Source organism: Sorex araneus, chromosome X, assembly GCF_027595985.1.
Source record: "Sorex araneus isolate mSorAra2 chromosome X, mSorAra2.pri, whole genome shotgun sequence".
Lineage (NCBI taxonomy): Eukaryota > Metazoa > Chordata > Mammalia > Eulipotyphla > Soricidae > Sorex > Sorex araneus.
In genome coordinates this window covers 366,731,879-366,750,145 of record NC_073313.1, presented here as the reverse complement: position 1 = coordinate 366,750,145, position 18,267 = coordinate 366,731,879, and the positions used below count along the sequence as shown (strand labels likewise).

Genomic DNA, 18,267 nt, shown 5'->3' with positions numbered 1-18,267 from the left:
ACATCTGCATTTATATGTTCATTGTAGCACTGTTTACAATAGCCAAAATCTGGAAAAATCTGGACTGCCCCCAAACAGATGACTGGTTAAAGAAACTTTAGTACATCTACACAATGGAATACTATGCAACTGTTAGAAAAGATGAAGTCATGAAATTTGCATATAAGTGGATCAACCTGGAAAGTATCATGTTAAGTGAAATGAGTCAGAAAGAGAGAGACAGACATAGAAAGATCGCATTTATCTGTGGAATATAAAGTAACATCATGGGAGACTAACACCTAAGAGCAGTGGAGATAAGGACCAGGAGGTCTGCTCTATGGCTTGGAACTCAGCCTCACATGCTGGGGGAAAAGGCAGCTGAGATACAGAAGGGAACACCAAGTAGAGGATGTTGGGAGAACCCATCCATGTTGAAAAGATGCATGCTGAAAGTAGACTATAGACCAAACATGGTGGCCACTCAATACCTCTATTGCAAATTAGAACACCCCAAAGGAGAGAGAACAAAAGGGAATGCCCTGCCACAGAAGCGGGGTGGTGAGGTGGGGGGTGGGGTGGGGGTGGTGGGAGGGATATTGGGAACATTGGTGGAGGAGAATAGGAACTGGTGGAGGGATGGGTAAATGATCATTGTATGACTGAAATGAAAACACAGGAGTTTGTAAAAAAAAATTAAAAAATAAAATAAAAGGGACTTTGTAAATAAAAAAAAAGAGACCTACCTCTTGTACTATTGCTCTGACTACAATAGCATGTTTCTTTTCCAATATTTTGTGATGCTGGAGTCTTAGGAGCAGCTGAGGGCCAAATACACTGCTCTTGGACCCAAAAGTTGGTTCTTGGAACATACCATATTTCAGTACCTAATTGTTATGAATTTCATGTCATTTATTGTTGTAAAATAATGGGGTGGGACCATTCAGTGAAGCTTTTCAAATAAAGATTGTAAATCAACTTTTGGAAAGAAACACAGCGCATGGTGATTCTCCGTGGTGATGGTCACGTGGTGAGATCTAGCATAGTCTTGCTGTGCACAGAGCTCGCAGAGGTTAGCTACAGGGTAGTGAGGTGCAGAGATGAGTCACAGCCACACCTTTTATAGTGAGAGAATTCACTGTAATTGACCAGTTTTTGATCCTTGAAGAGAGAAAGGAGGTTATGTAAAGGACCTGCAGCAGCAGAAGGAGTTAATCTACCATGAAGCACAGGTTTCTCTTTGTTTTTTTCTTTTTTGGGCCACACTTGTTGATGCTCAGGGCTTACTTCTGGCTCTGCACTCAGGGATCACTCTTGGCGGTGCTTGAGGGACCACGTGGGGTTGAACCCAGGTTGGCCACATGCAAGGCAAGCATCCTACCCACTGTATCATCTCTCCAGTTCCAGGAAGGGGTTTTCTCTTGTTACTGAGGGTCCCAGGGAAGAGACTGGAATTAGTCTGGGAACTTTCATCCCTGCAGAAATTGTTGGGGCCCTGCTGAAGTCAGACTCTGTGCTGGGGACACAGCATTTGGTGCTTGTTCTCCCAGAGTCCCTGGCCAAATCAGCATTGACAAGTGTGCTGAGTGTCAGAGGAAAATCCCAGAAACCCATGGGAACATGAGTCTGGATCTGACCTTGACTGGGCCAGAGAAGAACTGAATCAAGGAGGAGTTGCATGTCAAGTGGTAGATGGAGATTGGCATGGACTGAGAGTTCTGAATCAGAGGGAGTGACATGTGTCAAAACTTCAAGGTGAAAAGAGAAGATGACCTGTTTGAAGAAATGGAAAGGAGCTCAGTGAATCTGGTGCGGGAGAATGGGAGAGGCAGTAGTCTCATCTTTGTTTTCTTTTCACGTTGATCTTACTTATCCAATGTGTAGTGCATATCTGCTGTGATCGGCCTCTGTAGGCCGGGTGTCAGTGAATATAATTATTTCTGGGATTTCCCCTTCCTCCTTCTCTTTTAATTAAAAAGACAGTAATATTAGAAATGTGTCATTTTCTAGATGTACAATAATTGTTTTTTTAATTTGATTTATGTTTTTGCTTCTTCTTTGTTTATTCTCTCCTTTTTTTTTTAATTCAAACCCAGTGGTTTACTTCTGGGATCACTCCTGGTGATCCAGTAATATTGAAAGACAGTAATATTGAAAATGTGTCTTTTTCTAGATGTACAATAATTTTTTTTAAATTTAGTTTATATTTTTTGCTTCTTCTTTCTATATTCTCTCCTATTTTTTTTTTTTGTCCAAACTCAGTGGTTTACTTCTGGGATAACTCCTGGTGGGGGTTGGGTGACCATATCGGGTGCCAAGGATCGAACCCGGCTCAGGTTTATTTTTGGTTTTGTTCTTGTTTTTGGGACACACTCAGCGATGCTCAGGAGATACTCCTGACTCTACACTCAGGAATTACTCCTGGCAGTGCTTGGGATCATATGGGGTGTCAGGCCAGCCGCGTGCAAGGCAAGCACCATACCGGCTGTCCTATAGCTTTGACACCTCACTCCCCATTTAAAAAAGTGATTTCCACTTTATATTCTGAACTGCTCTGACATTAGGACCTTGGGTGCCAGTGCAACACCACCTCCCTGTGTTCTTGAAACACTGGTCAGTCAAGCTCTCCTCTGCCGGTATTTGGTGTGGCAACCTCAGGGGCTGGCATCTTATCAAATATTTAAGCACCTTCCATTTTTCATTCACTGAAGGGATAGGCAAGTGAGCACCCCTGTCTGCTGTACTATTGCTCCAGTCCCTGTTTTTGCTTCTTAGTTAAACTTATCTTGACTTGACAATGTCTTGACTGCAGCAAAACTTAAGCCCAAAGGGTGCTAAATATGCTCAGGTTGGACAATGTTTTCTCCTGTGTGTGTATGTGTGTGTGTGTGTGTGTGTGTGTGTGTGTGTGTGTGTGTGCATGCCTCTGTGCTGTGTCCAGGCAAGACCTCAGACTGCTGGAGCTCCTGAATAGTTTAGGGATATAAATTTAAATTGTCCTCTGAGGGCTGGGCAGGATCTCGGAAAACACATGCTTAGTTACACCACAACAGCAAGTCTCAGCCAATGAAGGAAGATTTGTGGGGGGTCCACGGTTATCAGGACACAAGGCTTGGTCCTCTATTGGGGGGGGGGGGTTTCGGGAAGATGTGAATAAGGCCAGAAAAGGAAGGTATGGTCATTAGGAAGATTCCCATGAAGAAGGAGAATGTTTGAAGTCCGTCATGTCATGGCAGAGGTTGGTAGTATTTCTGAAAGAGCTGCAGTTCATGGCAGACAACCGAAGGGTGCCGTGCGGGTTATATTGAGAGAAACACACCCTGTTCCGCAAATGTTAAACAAGAGTATTAATAGATTTATGACAATATCTGTGACCAAGATTTTGGTTACCACGCAAATTTCCTATCTTGATTTACAGATGGTTAAGTTCACATTCCAAATGCCATTATCACATCTGAATCGCACAAGAAGCAGGTAGGCAGTTAAATACTACTAAACACAGATCACTACTCTCCCTAAAGGCCTCTTTTCTCAGAAGATAAACCCAAGCCCTAAGCAGATGTTTTCATGCATCTAGCTTTTAAACTTTGAAAGAAAAGCAAATTTAATTAATTTTTCATTCACAACCATTGAGAACTTTGCCTTGTCCTTGTCTTTCTCTCAGGCTGGAGTTGAGCTGAGACAGTAGCTATAGTTCTTAGCATCAGGGAGTTTGGCCTAGCTTCATCTTTTACCTGAGGGAAAGACAACTTGTTTCTTTCTCTCAAAATGTAGAGATTTCTTTGTGCATATTATCTATTACCCTCCGAGGGAATAGTTCCCAACTATTTTTCCTATAAATCATAGTGAAAACAAAAGCTTAGTACTTTACCCAGCATGCATTACATATCATTTACATGTTGCTGAAACAAAACTTTTTCCAAATGCTACCCTTGCTAAATGCAGTGCCCTTAGGTATTTTATACTGAAACTTTCAAAAACTTTTAAAAGGTGGGAAAATTAAAAACTCACAAAATTAAATCCACGGGATAATAATAGGTTATAAATTCTACTTTAGAAAATACCCTTCTAAGGCCTCTTCTCTTAATCACAATACTCACAATAGACTAAGGGACTCTGAGGCTGGAATCGAGCACCCTCTTGTGGATTTGTTGACAATAGCAAGCATTCGGCTTTCTCAGTCACGACGGTGCCTTTCCAGCCGGCAAAGACTGACCTTCCTAAAGGATTTGACTCACAGCCTGTGTCTTTCTCTAAAAGAACATTGCTGATTGTTGATAAGATCTGAAACAGAGTGCTTTCTTGCTCTAGCACGTGTTCTCTTAGGACACATTAATAGCAAATACCAGAGAACAAAGCTAAATGAAGAAGTGGAGGGAGCCTGTCTCTGCAAAGTGTTTTTACCCCTTTGTCCTCAGTTACTAATGGTAATAAGTGCTAATTGAGCTGATAATTGTAACGCACATGGCGGTGTCAGGATAAGCGCCTTTCTCCACTATGCGGGTGTTGGTGAGGATTCCTTGATGCATATCAGGGCTGTAAGGTTTATTTTATACAGGGGACATTCAGTCTGTCCTATTTCAAGATCTCAGAAGTGTAACATGTTTTTAAGTTGTATCTCAGTGATGGCCTGTGACTCAGCCTGGCTGAGGTATAGGAAAATACATCAGCAAATACAGGTTTGTAATGCTGGCTTATTTCTCCTTATTTTCTATCAATCTTCCAACTCAGCATCCAGCGTACCCAAGTGTGAAAGGGGTCTCCGGATGCTCACTCAGTTCACACGATGCTCCTCAAAGCTGCAAGGAACTGGGTGAATTTGAATGGTGGGAAGGTAACAAGTCGCATCTAGATTTCCAGCTTCGTTTGGTTCCCTGACAGAGACGGGGGCAGGAGACTGAACCCTGTGGCAGGCAGCTGCTACGGGGGTGCTTTCACTTGGTTCACGATTTTATTTCCATAGACTAGTGCTGAGAAAGCAGAGGCCAAGTTAAAGACCTTCAGCTGTGGTCCACCTGCGATTCCCACCTAGTCCCTGGGGTTCTAAGTACCAAGTAGCTCTGTTCTGGTGCTCATCACCCTGGAAGGATATATGAAGGGGACTGTGTGGTGCTAGTTTTTTTTCTTTCTTTTTTTTTTTCTAGAATGTGCTACACTTTGTTGCTCTAGTTGTCTCAAGAAAGCTTCTATTGACATGATCTTTTTCTCTTCGGCAGTTGGAAACCGCTGCCTCTCAAAGGTGAGCACAGTAAAACCCGTGGCGGGCTTGTCGTGGGAACAGAGGAACCTAAACGTGGCAGGAAGAGTGACAGCCCACAGACTGTGGACGTGGGTCATTGTGGCTGTGTATTTCCCTCCTGGGGCTGCTGCTTCTTCTCTGGCGCCCCTGCTCAGAGACTGACCAGGGCCATTCCTGCTGGTGGCCAGGATGGCCTCAGTTTCCCCTAGGGAGATGCTTGTGCTGTATCTGAGAGAAGGACACTTAATTTCTTTCTTTCTTTCTTTCTTTTTTTTTGCTTTTTTTGGGTCACACCCAGCGATGCTCAGGGGTTACTCCTGGCTTTGCACTCAGGAATTACTCCTGGCGTGCTTGGGGGACCATATGGGATGCCGGGGATTGAACCCGGGTCGGCCGCGTGCAAGGCAAACGCCCTACCGGCTGTGCTATCACTCTGGCCCCTGAGAGAAGGACACTTAATCTCCACTTAATCCACTTAATCCCCCGCGCCGCCCCCCCCCCCCCCCCAGAGTTCAGGAATGCTGAAGGCTGAGCACAGTGACAGCTGGGAAGGGGAAGTTGCTGGGATAGGTGAGAAGTGGGGGGGAGGGGGCGGGGCGGGGGGATTGGGAGACAGGGCATCAGGTGTGGGGCGCAGGGTGTCAATGTCAAATCTCGATCCCAGGGCTTTGTGGCCTGAGACATGTTCTGGACTCTCCCAGTGACTTTTCTCTCTCTACAAAAAAGTGGTTGTTACTCTTACTGCTTCCATTGTTACTTCAACTATTCCTGTTGCTAATACTACTGCTGTTGCTACTATTGCTATTATGATGGATAAACACATCTGAATGACGATGGTAACCTGCTTTCTTTGGCTTTTGCTAAAACAGGAAAGCCACCCTTAGAATGTTAGGTTCCTTATAGCCCACATGAGAAAACCATTTGCCAATTGTCTTTCATTCCTTTGCTTATTTTATTTAGCATAATTACCTTAACTTCTATCTGTTTTGTCCCCAAAGGCAGAATGTCATCTATATTTAACTGGCAGAGTAGTGTTCCAAGAGAATATATCCCACAGTATTATTTACTTTTGCCACGGTCTTCCCAACAGTGCTCCGTTTCACTCCTGGCCATACTAGCTCAGCTGTGCAGCCAGACAATTTAGTTTCTGGACACAAGTTGTGGTGGTGCTGCTTATTGGTTATTGGGGCCAATCCTGACAATACTTCAGGGGCCACGAATCATCATCATAAATGAAGCAGAATCTTCTCAAATGCTTTTTATAAATTATCGGATTGATACCATTTTCCTAAGGGTCATGTCTCCTAGTAACGGGGGACCTAGGGTCGCTGGCTATAGGGCTCAGCTCACATGACCTGCAGTGCTCAGGCAGCGTTGTGCCGAGGTCATCAGGACAAAGCCTGAAGGTAGCCACCGTCAGGGCCACTCTCCGTGGGCTCAGGGGGCCTTGTAGTGCCAGGGATCAAACTCAGAATCCCACACGTGCTAAGCATATTGCCTTTACTGAGTGTGTTCAGAAGTGAAGTATTCCTCCTCAGTTTGTGGGAAGAGCCCGAGTTGGACTTTTTTTAAAAAAAGTTTTATAGAATTCACTGGTAAGGCCATCTTATCCTGGGAATTTTCTTTTCATTTAGTATTGATTTCACCATGAGATACAGTGACAAAACTTTCATGTTCGAGTTTCAGTCATACAATGATCCAACACCCATCCTTCCAGCAGTGCACATACTCCACCACCAAAGTCCCCAGTATCCCCACCCGCCATGCCATCCCACCCCCTGCCTCTATGGCAGACAATTTCTCCAATACTCTCTCTCTACTTTGGAGCATAATGGTTTGCAATACAGATTCTGAGAGGCCATCATGTTTGATCCTTTATCTACTTTAAGCACACATCTCCCATTCCGAACAATCCCTCCAGCCATCATTGACTTAGTGATCCTTTCTCTATTCCAGCTGCCTTCTCCCCCAGCTCATGAGGCAGGTTCCAACTATGGAGCGATATTCCTGGTCCTTGTGTCTACTGTCCTTGGGTGTCTGTCTCATATTATGTTATATTATTACACAAATGAGTGCAGTCATTCTATGTCTGTCCCTCTCTTTCTGACTCATTTCATCCTCTTAGCATGATACTCTCCATGACCATCCAACTATAAGCAAATTTCATGTCTTCATCTTTCCTAACAGCTACATAGTATTCCATTGCATAGATGTACCAAAGTTTCTTTAACAAGTCGTCTGTTCTTGGGCACTTGGGTTGTTTCCAGATTATGGCTATTGTGAACAGTGCTGCAATGAACATAGAGGTGCAGATGTCATTTCTCCTGTGCTTTTTTGCACCCTGAGGATATATTCCCAGAAGTGGTATTGCGGGGTCACATGGAAGCCCAAGTTTTAGTTTTTTAAGGAATGCCCATATTGTTTCCCAAGAAGGCTGGATGTGTTGGCATTCACAGTTGGGAGATTTTTGATTACCGTTTTTATTTCTGGACTTGTGACTGTTCTGTTCATTCTATTTCTTCCCAGTTCAGTATTAAAAACTATGATTCAAAAATTTTGTAGTTTTTTTCTGAATAGTTCCGTGTTACTGCATTGTTACACTGGTATATGTGGACAGGTATTTTTGTGTGTGAAGTGGGGGAAGGGAGCGATGGCAACCTCAAGCAGAAAGTAGATGCTTCCCTCTCTACCCACCTGGGTCACCTGGGGAGCGCCTGGGGGAAATCTAGGACTGACAAAAGTCTGTGGCGAGCACTTGCGTGTTACAGACCTTATGACTTACCAGGCCTGTGAAGCTGATGTCAAAACTACACCGGGAGTCATCTTGTTCTTTACAGTGTGAGTTCTTTATACCGCGACACAGCCTGGAACATCAACTGTGAGCTCTCCTGAGGAACTCAGATTCAGGCCTATTGCACCCTGTGTTCCCCCAAGCAATCAGCATGTTGTCAGCACAAGGTGTTTTCTCACAGGCTAGGGGAGCACTGAGCTGGGAGGAGAATCAAGAGCTTTTCCCAGATATTCTCCATCTGGCTGATTTCAGCCATTTTGGTTCTCTTCTTTATTCAGAGGATTAAGTCCAATAGGGATCAGTCATCAATGAACCCAGTGACCTGAGAGCAGGGTATCCGAGGATAGAAGAGGAAGGAAAGTTGATTCTAATATTTGATTGTTGATGATTAGGAATTGCTCAATTTCAGGTACAAACTGCACCAGATGCACCTTAGAAAGCTTCTGACTAACAGTCAGTTTGATAAACCTTCCTGGCAGAAAATAGCTTTTGGTGAGTGGGGGCTGAAACTCTTCAATTTCCTTGCAGGCAACCTGTGGAAGAGTCCCCTGCATGCATTGTCTACCTGCTTCTCTGAAGCCACCAAATAAACATGAAACAATGAGTGGCCTTCTGTCTAAGGTCAAAGACTCAGCCTCCTGCTGGCCTCAGGAGGAACTCCTTTCCAGAGAAGGGACACTCAGGCCAAGCTTGTCATTGAATCCACTGGATCTCCTTGTCAGTAACTCTTTGGTCATATGCAAATGTGTGTATATGCAGCAGAGAAGGAAAGGGACATAAGGAGCACAAAGAGGTGCAGCAGAGAGGGAAAGGGACATAAGGAGCACAAAGAGGTGCAGCAGAGAGGGAAAGGGACATAAGGAGCACAAAGAGCCGTGTACCTAGGGGCATCCACAGTCTGACCACCTTTGATGATGTGCAGGTATCCATGCCAAACTCAAGGCTACAAAGGGGTGAGCAGGAACCTAAGGAGGACTAACAATGTCCTGAATTTGGTCCTTCTGGGCACCCAACTCTTCCTGACTATGATTACTGACAGGAACATCCCCAGGGAGGTGGCCAGCTGTCTAGCATATGGCTTGTCAGTAGAAGAGCTGAGGGGTAAATCCCAGTTCCATATGGACGTTTCCCTCCCCCTCCCCCATAGGGCTCCCAGGGACAGTTAAACAACTCCCAGTGGCAGTTGCTGGGGATGGTTGGAGCGCCTCTCAGGGAGTTGCCTGAGATACTGACTCAGATCTTGTTCAACCCTGCTGGCTCCCTGAGGGAGGTAAGACAATGTCATCACGGACTATGAGGCTCAGTGTTGGTGCTCCACCCCTTATTTTCAGGTTTTCTGATGATTTTGCATGGCCTTGGGGAAAGAAACCTGTCTTCACCATCTTTCTTGTTAAACCATACCTATGATCCTTTTGCCTTTGCTCTGTTGAACTGATATTTAGTAGCAGTAGTATTCCCCTTTGTCATTCTGACTCCATTTATTCAAGTACTGCTGGACAACTGTCTTCTGTGAAGACAGCGAACAGAAAGTGCTGTCACAGGGAAGACAAATCAGGTCTCAGTGTGTGCACGTTTTCCTGGGACTCAACCGGTCCGACTTGCTCATTTCCATGATACTGGAAAGTGTCACATTCTTTCTAGATTCACATCACTGGTCCCTTCTTGTTTTATGTTTGTTTATAAATTCTTAAACTAGTTTTTAGTGCTTAGATTTTAGCAAAGCTTATGCCAAAATGAAGCCAAGTGTTGGACATGTTTGCTCATGAGTATGGCTTCATGAGCATTGTGTATAGACAAGAGCACAGGCACCTGGATATCATAGTTTAGACAGTCCTACCACAGCCCTACTTTCACTTCTGTCATTAGGAAGGGCTTGTTAAAAAGAGGCTTAATGATACCTTTTATCCCTGGAGAACTCAATGAATAAAATTCTTATGGAGAGGCTGATTTGTTCAGCATACTAAACTTGGTCCCAGGTGGGATGGTCTACGGATGTTAAGAGGGAGGGAGAGAAAAGCCATCTTTTTCCTTAGGATACCCAACAGGAATTGGGATAATTTCCAAGTGGCAGGAGGGAGCAATTCAAGACCGCTGTGAGGGGATGAGGGATGGTAATACTCTTGAAAAGCTGTAGCTAGGGGCAGACAGCTCCTGGGGCTTTCCTGACAGCAGGTAGGTTATGGTGCAGTCCACACTGATGCGGGAGCTGTGCGGACATGTCTCTATTCCCTCATGATTCCCAGGCTCTTCAATGATTTTATGAACAAAAACATTGAATAAAAATGGTGCTAAACTCAGAGTTGGAAAGTAGAAGAGTTTGTTGTGAAGTGAAAGAGGAAGTGTTAGGGTCCATGATCTGAGGAATGAAATAAAGTGAAAATACCAGCAAAGAAATTGTTGATTCACGCCAAGCACATGTACTGATGACCAGGGTGCCCTGCACAGAGGGCAACCCCTTCTCCCTGCAAGCATCCCCTTCTATCCCTTTACTTGGGTTTGGACCTTCCTGTCTTACTTGGGTTGGCTCCCTCACAGGACCTTAGGGTTGTGTTTTTTTTTTCTTGATTGTCTTATCCCTTCCTTGCTGCCCTCACCTGCTTACTCAATTACCCAATTTCGACTTTCTATCCCCTTTCTAGGCTATAGCCGGCTGCTTCTCCTTCTATGGTCCTGCACCTTCACTTATTCTTCTGCTTCCCCAGAATCATGCCAGTGTCTGTGTTAGCTGGGTTATAGATAAACCGGGATATCCTGTCCGATTTGCCTGCTTAGCATCAAATCGTTATAATGTGGGACCGTGGCTAATATGGGCTCCCCGATGTTAATTCTTGCAGCCTTTCAAAAGAAAAAACAAGAACTCAAGTGGGGAGGAACTTAGTATAGGACTAAGTGAAAGGTAAGGGATTTTCTGATCAATTGGCAAATGCAAGGATGCAAGGGAGTTACAGGTAAAGGGTTTTCCTATAGACCCTTTTGTTTTTACTTAATTTTTCTTGTAGTTTTCCAACATCTTCAAAAATCTTTTATTATTATTATTTTTAGAGCATTACAAAGTCATTCATGATTGAATTTCAGTCATTTGGTATGCCAACACCATACCTCCACCTGTGTATATTTCCCAGCACCAGTATCCCCAGGATCCCTCCCACGGCCCCCCAACCCCCACCCCTTTCCTGCCTCTTTGGTATTTGGTAGGAGCTTTTCTCCTCTCTCTCTCTCTCTCTCTCTCTCTCTCTCTCTCTCTCTCTCTGTCTCTCTCCTTTTGGGCATTGTGGTTTGCAATATTGTTACTGAAAGATTATCAAGAATATCGCTTACTTAGTTTTAACCCTCAGATCTTGCCCAGCATGGTCATTCCAACTATTATTGTTACATCAGTCTCTTCTCTATCTTACCTACCCTCAGCCCCATACATGCTTGTGGTTAGATCCAACCATTGACCAGTCCCCCTAACTCCTCTTTACTTGGGCCATGGATATTATTCTTCACTATACATATGTATATATATTTATATACCACAAATGAATGCAGTCATTCTATAACTGTCCATTTCCTTTTATTTTTTATTTTATGATTATTTTTATTAATGAATTACCGTGAGGGTACAGATACAGATTTACATATTCTCATGCTTGTGTTTCAGTCATACACAGCTTGAGTGCCCATCCCTCCACCAGTGTCCATTCTTCACTTATGACCCCATCATCCCTCCCACCCCCCCACTCCATTCCCCCCCAACCCCACCTCTGTGGCAGGACATTCCCCCCATTCTCTCTCTCCTTTTGGGTGTTGTGGTTAGCAATGGAGTTATTGGGTGGCCATCATGTTCAGTCTATACTCTGCTTTGAGCATGCCTCTGCCATCCCGAGTGGGTCCTTCCACCACATTTTACTTGGTGTCCCCTTCTCTCTCTGAATTGCCTTTTCCGCCAGCATGGGAGGCCGGCTTCCAAGCCATGGAGCAAATCTGGTACTTATTTCTGCTATTCTTGGGTGTTTTCTTTAACCAGTCATCTGTTCTTGGGTACTCAAGTTTATTCCAGATTTTGGCTATTGTAAACTGTGCTGCGATGAACATAAAAGTGCAGATGTTATTTCTACTATACCTTTTTGCCTCTCTGGGATATATTCTCAGAAGTGGTATTGCTGGGTCAAATGGGAGCTCAATTTATAATTTTTTGAGGAGCGACCATATTGTTTTTCAGAAGGGTTGAACCAGTCGGCATTCCCACCAGCAGTGTAGGAAAGTCCCTTTCTCCCCGCATCCACACCAACATCAGTTGCTTATGTTCTTTGGGATGTGTGCCAGTCTCTGTGGTGTGAGATGGTATCTCATAGTTGTTTTGATCTGCATTTCCCTGATGATTAGTGATGAAGAGCATTTTTTCATGTGCCTTCTGGCCATTTGTATTTCTTCCTTGAGAAACTTTCTGTTTATTTCTTCGCCCATTTTCTGAAGGGGCTGGATGTTTTCTTCTTGTAGAGTTCAACCAGTGCCTTATATACCCTTGATATCAGCCCCTTGTCAGATGGGTATTGGGTGAATATCCTTATAACTGTCCATTTTCTTCTGACTCATTTCACTCACCATGATACTCTCCATGTCCATACATTTTAAGGCAAAGTTCATGACTTCATTTATTCTTACAGTTTCATAGTATTCTATTGTATAGATGTGCCATAGTTTCTTTATCCATTCATCTGTTCTTGGGCACTTAGGTTGTTTCCTGATTCTGCCTATGGTAAATAGTGCTGCAATGAATTTATGAGTGCAGATGGCTTATGTGCTGTGTGTTTTTGAGTCCCCAGGGTATATTCCCAGACGTCATATTGCTGGGTCAAATGGGAGCTCAAGTTCTAGTTTTTTTGAGAAACGTCCATATTGTTTTCCAAAAAGGCTGGACCAGTCACCTTTCCCACCAATAGTGAAGGAGTCCCTTTCTTCCCACATCCACACCAACACCAGTTGTTTTTGTTCTTTTGGATGTGTTCCAGTCTCTATGGTGTGAGATGATATCTCATTGTTGTTTTGATTTGCATCTCTCTAATGATTAGTGATGAAGAGCATTTTTTCATGTGCCTTTTGGCAGTTCAAACTTATTCTTTGAGATAGTTTCTGTTCATTTCATCGCCCCATTTTCTGATACAGTTGGATATTTTTTTCTTGTAGGGTCCAACCAGTGCCTTGTATAACCTTGATATTAACTTTGTAAAACGTTGTAACAGAAGGGCATTGGGTGATCCTTTCCCATTCTGTTGATTGTCTTTGTATTCTGGTCACTTTTTCTTTTGAGATGCAGAAGCTTCTTAGTTTAAGATAGTCCCATTTGTTCATCTCTGCTTCTACTTGCTTGGTCAGTGGCATTTCATCTTTGAAGATACTTTTAGCTTCAATGTCCTGGAGGGTTTTACTATCCTTTTCTTCAATGTACCTTAGGGACTGTGAACTGTATACCCTTTTAAATGAAAATTGGGATCTTTGCATTTCTTGTCAATAGTCTAATGTTACAGGGAGTTTAGGGAAGTTATAGAGGGTCTAACTGGTCTGTCTTTGTGGCCGCATGCCCCAGACATTGTGGGTTCCCTGTGAGCCCAAGCTCCAGGGCAGAGTTTTATGCTACTGAGGAATTTGTGGAACATTAAGACAGGACCCTGGGGATGAAGTGTGTGTTGGGTCAATGGGGATGAGATGGAACATCTTGCATGAGCAAACTTTGGGTTCCTCTCTCACTAGCAATGGTGAACTGAGGTTTCCTCTTCAATATTCTTCTTTTGCACCTGTTCCAGTGTTTACTGTGGACACTTCCTCTTCCAGCTTGGAGTCTGTAAAAATGGGCAGGTGTCTAGTGTCAGGACACTGTAAGAGTACAGATTTCTGAGCTATTGGCCGGATCTCTAGAAGCCAGGGCATGTTTTATGGTTTTAAAAAAATCAAATTACTATTACCAATACAAAGGGGAGACTAAAAGGGATCTACACGTTTAGTTTTTTAGAAGCTTATTTTTTAAAACTGATTTAACTATGTCATTCCATAAGTACACTGAACTTCCCACAAGGGCCCCAAATCCTGTCATGATCAAGGGGTAGGGTACTAAAGGAATATGGTTCAAGATGAGTGATTCATGTACTCCTGCTGTAACTGTTTTTTTTTTTTTTGCTTCTGTAATAATGCTTGTTTTACTGTGCTTGCATGAACCTGTTGAGCACCATGTTGTGAGTTTGGGGTTCAAAAAATATGAAAATGCTTATGAAAGTGCTCATGTAGCAGGATATGTTCTTCCTAATGAAAGGCCAGTGCTTCCTCTGTGGAGCTGCTTCCCTTGCTAAGGCAGACAGTCTGCTAACGGAGGTAAGTAAAGATCCCTCCCAATTTTTAATTTGGCTCTGGTGGTCTATCCTTTGTGAACCCACAAGACCAGCATTATGAACTTGCCCATGTACTTGTATTGACAATGGCTTGTTTTAATGCTGGCTTGTAGCTGACTTGCATTTTTGCCTCTAGCTCTTAGTAGCAGGGACTTACTTGGTCCTAGCTTTAATCAGAGGGCAAAATTAGTCTCTGTTTCCTTCTTATCAAAGTTTAGGGATTTGGTTATGAATTATTATCTACTTGGGGGAATGGTTTTCAAATATTTTTACATCATATTACATCATCTTGTGTACATTGCATATTATTTACTTTTAGTTGAAACTAGAGTTTCTCCAATTGTTACTTAGCAGTACTGTATGCAATGCCCCGAGATATTTTATAGTGTACTTTAAAACAGGAAGCTGTCATCCATCTAATTAAATTTATAGGACATAGTAGATTTTAAACTCAGGCCATGGCTGTTTTAATCTCACTGACTCTGGGACTATAAATTATAGGAGTGCACAGACTTTTCAGTCACCACAATGACTTCTGAACAAGGCATAGACTGACCCCTCTGAAACATTTGACTTTATGGATCCCGCATTTCCCCAAAGCCCAGCTGAGTGCTGCAAAAAATATGAATTAGCATGCCTCCCTGCTCGAGGGCATGTTCTGGGGTTTTATTTTGCTTTTAGGCCACATGCAGTGGACTCCTAGGTCTGCACTCCTGGAAAGGCTCAGGAGTGGGTCATGGGGATGGAGCCCAGGTCAACCATTGCAAGACAATCATCCTACCCAAAAAAATATCTCTCTGATTCCTGGGCATGTTTTCTTAAGAAAAGTTAGAAGGAACGTTTGAAAGAACAAAATCATAAGAAGTGATTAAGCTATTGCTGCTTGGTGAATGGTGAAGAACGGTCTCTGTTCACCATTTCCAGTTTCCTCAATGTTTTCAAGAATGAAAATATTGAGGAATAAAGATGCTCGGACTCAGTGTTGAAAAGTAGAAACGTTTACTGGAAAGTAGAAGAAAAAGGAAATAAAACTCCGCAATTGGGGAAACTTAGTATGACTTAACTATGGCTCTTTTTATGGGGTTTTTATGAGAAAACTGGGTCTTTGTGTTATAGAGGATGCAAGGAAGTTAAAGATAATGGTTTCTCTTTAAACCCTTTTTAATAAAAATTGGGTTCTTGGTATTTCTTATCAATTGACAAGGATGTTACAGAGAATGCAAGGATTCCACAGATCCTGGTATGGCCATTTACCTTAGGTATTTTCCGTTATCTTAGTTTCCAGGTGAGAGTAAATTCTGGGGCAGAATTTTAGGATGGACAATTGTTAACTCCCTGTTCATCAGAAAGAGCCCAGGAAATCACAGGAAGTAAAAAATGTAGGATAGGGGTAGTCCAAATTGAGACTGCTCACAGCATATGCCAAGGATAAACTGGAGCTTCCTCTTTTATTGACAATGACAATGAGAGAAGCAGAAAACTCTTTCCCTACTGTGTCTATTCCTTATGCTTCCTTGATGCATATTAGGATTTTAAGACTTTTTCTATCTAGTTTTGTATAAATGTGTTTCATGTAAGATCACATCAGTGCTAAAAGCACTGATAAATAAAATGTTTGTGAACTTGTGACAGGATTTAAAAAAAGCCCAGCTTTCCTTTAGCCATTGTTTCAAATTGCTCCTAGAAATGTTTTTATGCTTTAGAATTCTGTCCCCACCCACACATGTGCACACACACACACTCACACACACACACACTCACTTTATTTTGGCACTGTGTTTCCCAAGTAGCTCATGATGCTCTGTTACAGGCATTCAATAATCCACCACCAGTCCCACCATCAATAACACCTTCCTTCCAACACTGTCTCCAATTTTCCCAACCACCCTTCAAGCCTGTTCCCGTGGCAGGCTCACAAAATTTATTTTATATTGCTTATTACCAATATATTGCTAATGGACTGATAAAAAAATCTTTCCTTAGAAGAAGATTAGTGAGAATTATTGGATATCACATGGGGACATTGATTCCTTGTCTGAGGGAATACTAAAATGTTCCAAATTAGCCCTCTGTCTTAATGTATTTGTTAGTTGATATTGGTTGGCCTTAGAGCCAATCCAGCCTGGTGTATTCCTGCTGGATTGGCTGTGTGTCAGGTTTGGAGTGCAGCCACATACTCCAGGAAATTCAGTTTTAACTAGGTGGTCCAGTTCCAGTTAGGTTTTTAACAGGGCAGTGGATTTGGGCTGTGGGCATGACTGCTGAGACTTCCTGAAGAAAAGTATAGGTGGGTGGAGGTAGCCTATCCTGAGTCCAAGAAGGCCTGGAGTTTTCAGTCACAGGGCCCCATGTAGCTGAGGTTTCGGCAGGTAAATTTCTCTGTGGAGCTCGTCCTGAGATGATGGAATCCAGTAAGGCATGATGGTGACTGATGTGGGGGCTACAAGGACTTTCTTTGGGTGGGCACTGACCCCCTTCCTCTGGGAGTGTCCCAAATGTCTCAGCCAGCAACAGATATCAAGAAAGTTCTGCAGCCTAACGGTCTTCTTAGGCCTTAATTCCTGTGCTCACAAGGTGGGTTTTTGGGCCTAATGGTTTTATTATTTCCCAGGAATTCCATTTTCATTGGGGGCCTTCTGTATCTACCTGCCTGTGTGAACTCCATCTGTGTTATTATTCCCTTAGCTTACAGCTGAGGACACTAATGCCCTGTTATGAACCCTTCCTCTCTAGTCAACCTGGATTTCCTGCCCAGTCTCTGCCCAGTTGAGTTGCTTCCAATGGCTCAGCCCTCTACTTGCAATCTCTGGTCACTTATAATCCAAGATTATGAGTTTGGTGCTGGGATTTTTGATTTTTGTTGTTGTTGTTGGGTGGAGACACACCTGGCAGTAATAAGTATATCCTCCTGGTTCTCAGAAGACCATATGTGGTGCCACAAAGTGAACACTAGTTGATAATTTGCAAGGAGGTTTCCTAACCCCCGTACTGTCTCTTTGGCCCTGATACTTGTCTTATTATCTAAAATGTGCTGCTTATCATTCCTCCAACTGCCTCAAAATTCTGCTGAAGTAACCGATTCATGATCTGTCCTTCACAGCTGGGTGCTGCTGCTTTTCAAGGGTGAAAACAGTAAGATTTGTGACAGGTGCGCTGTGGTAACACAGAGGAAGCTAGAAGAGGAGGGAAGAGTGTCACGCACAGACTGTGGCCACGGCTCATCGAGGCCCATGGAGCTGCGGCTGTGCCTGGCGTGGATGCTGCTACTGGGCTTGGGTAAGTGTCCCGCAGGGGCCAAGGAAGACATCTCTGCTGGTGGCCACTCTGTTTGGACCTCTTTCTCTTCTAGAATACTGCTTATGTAGAAGTGAAGCAAAATTTTGTTAATTGATTTTGTACTCTGATACTTTCCCACATTGGTTTATTTACTTAGCATTTTTCAGGGGAGTATTAGAGACTTTTATGTTCATTCACTGTATCACTGTCATCTCGTTTCTCACTGATTTGCTCCAGCGGGCGCAAGTAATGTCTCCACTCATCCCTGTCATGTGCTAGTGTAGCCTAATGGTGTCTGCTCGCTCCAAGAACACGAAGTGAGGCCCGTTATTGTTACTGTTTTAGGCGTATCGAATATGCCACGGGTAGCTTGCCAGGCTCTGCTGTGTGGGTGAGGTACCCGTCTCAAAGCTTGCTGGGCTCTCGGAGAGGGACAGAAATTTGTTAAGTGAAATATTGTTTTTCTCCTTCTCTTCTGTTCTTTGCATAGTTTACTTTATAGCAATGTAATTTTTAGGGAAGACAATGCCAGAAGCTCCTTCCTCTCCTGCAGATGCAAAGTGGGTTGGGACCCGGGCTGTTTGGCCAGACTGGAGTGTTGGGCTCAAGCCAGTGGC

At 43.5% G+C, this 18,267-nt stretch overlaps 1 protein-coding gene across 1 annotated transcript in view; it reads left to right on the top strand.

Moving 5' to 3' along the window:
• XDH (xanthine dehydrogenase) overlaps nucleotides 1-18,267 on the top strand; it is a 171,660-nt gene that overhangs the window by 68,641 nt on the left and 84,752 nt on the right. The window contains exons 37-38 of the mRNA XM_055121366.1: nucleotides 5,196-5,218; nucleotides 17,475-17,650. Coding sequence (XP_054977341.1) covers nucleotides 5,196-5,218; nucleotides 17,475-17,650 — 199 coding nt within the window. The remainder of the gene's footprint in view (nucleotides 1-5,195; nucleotides 5,219-17,474; nucleotides 17,651-18,267) is intronic.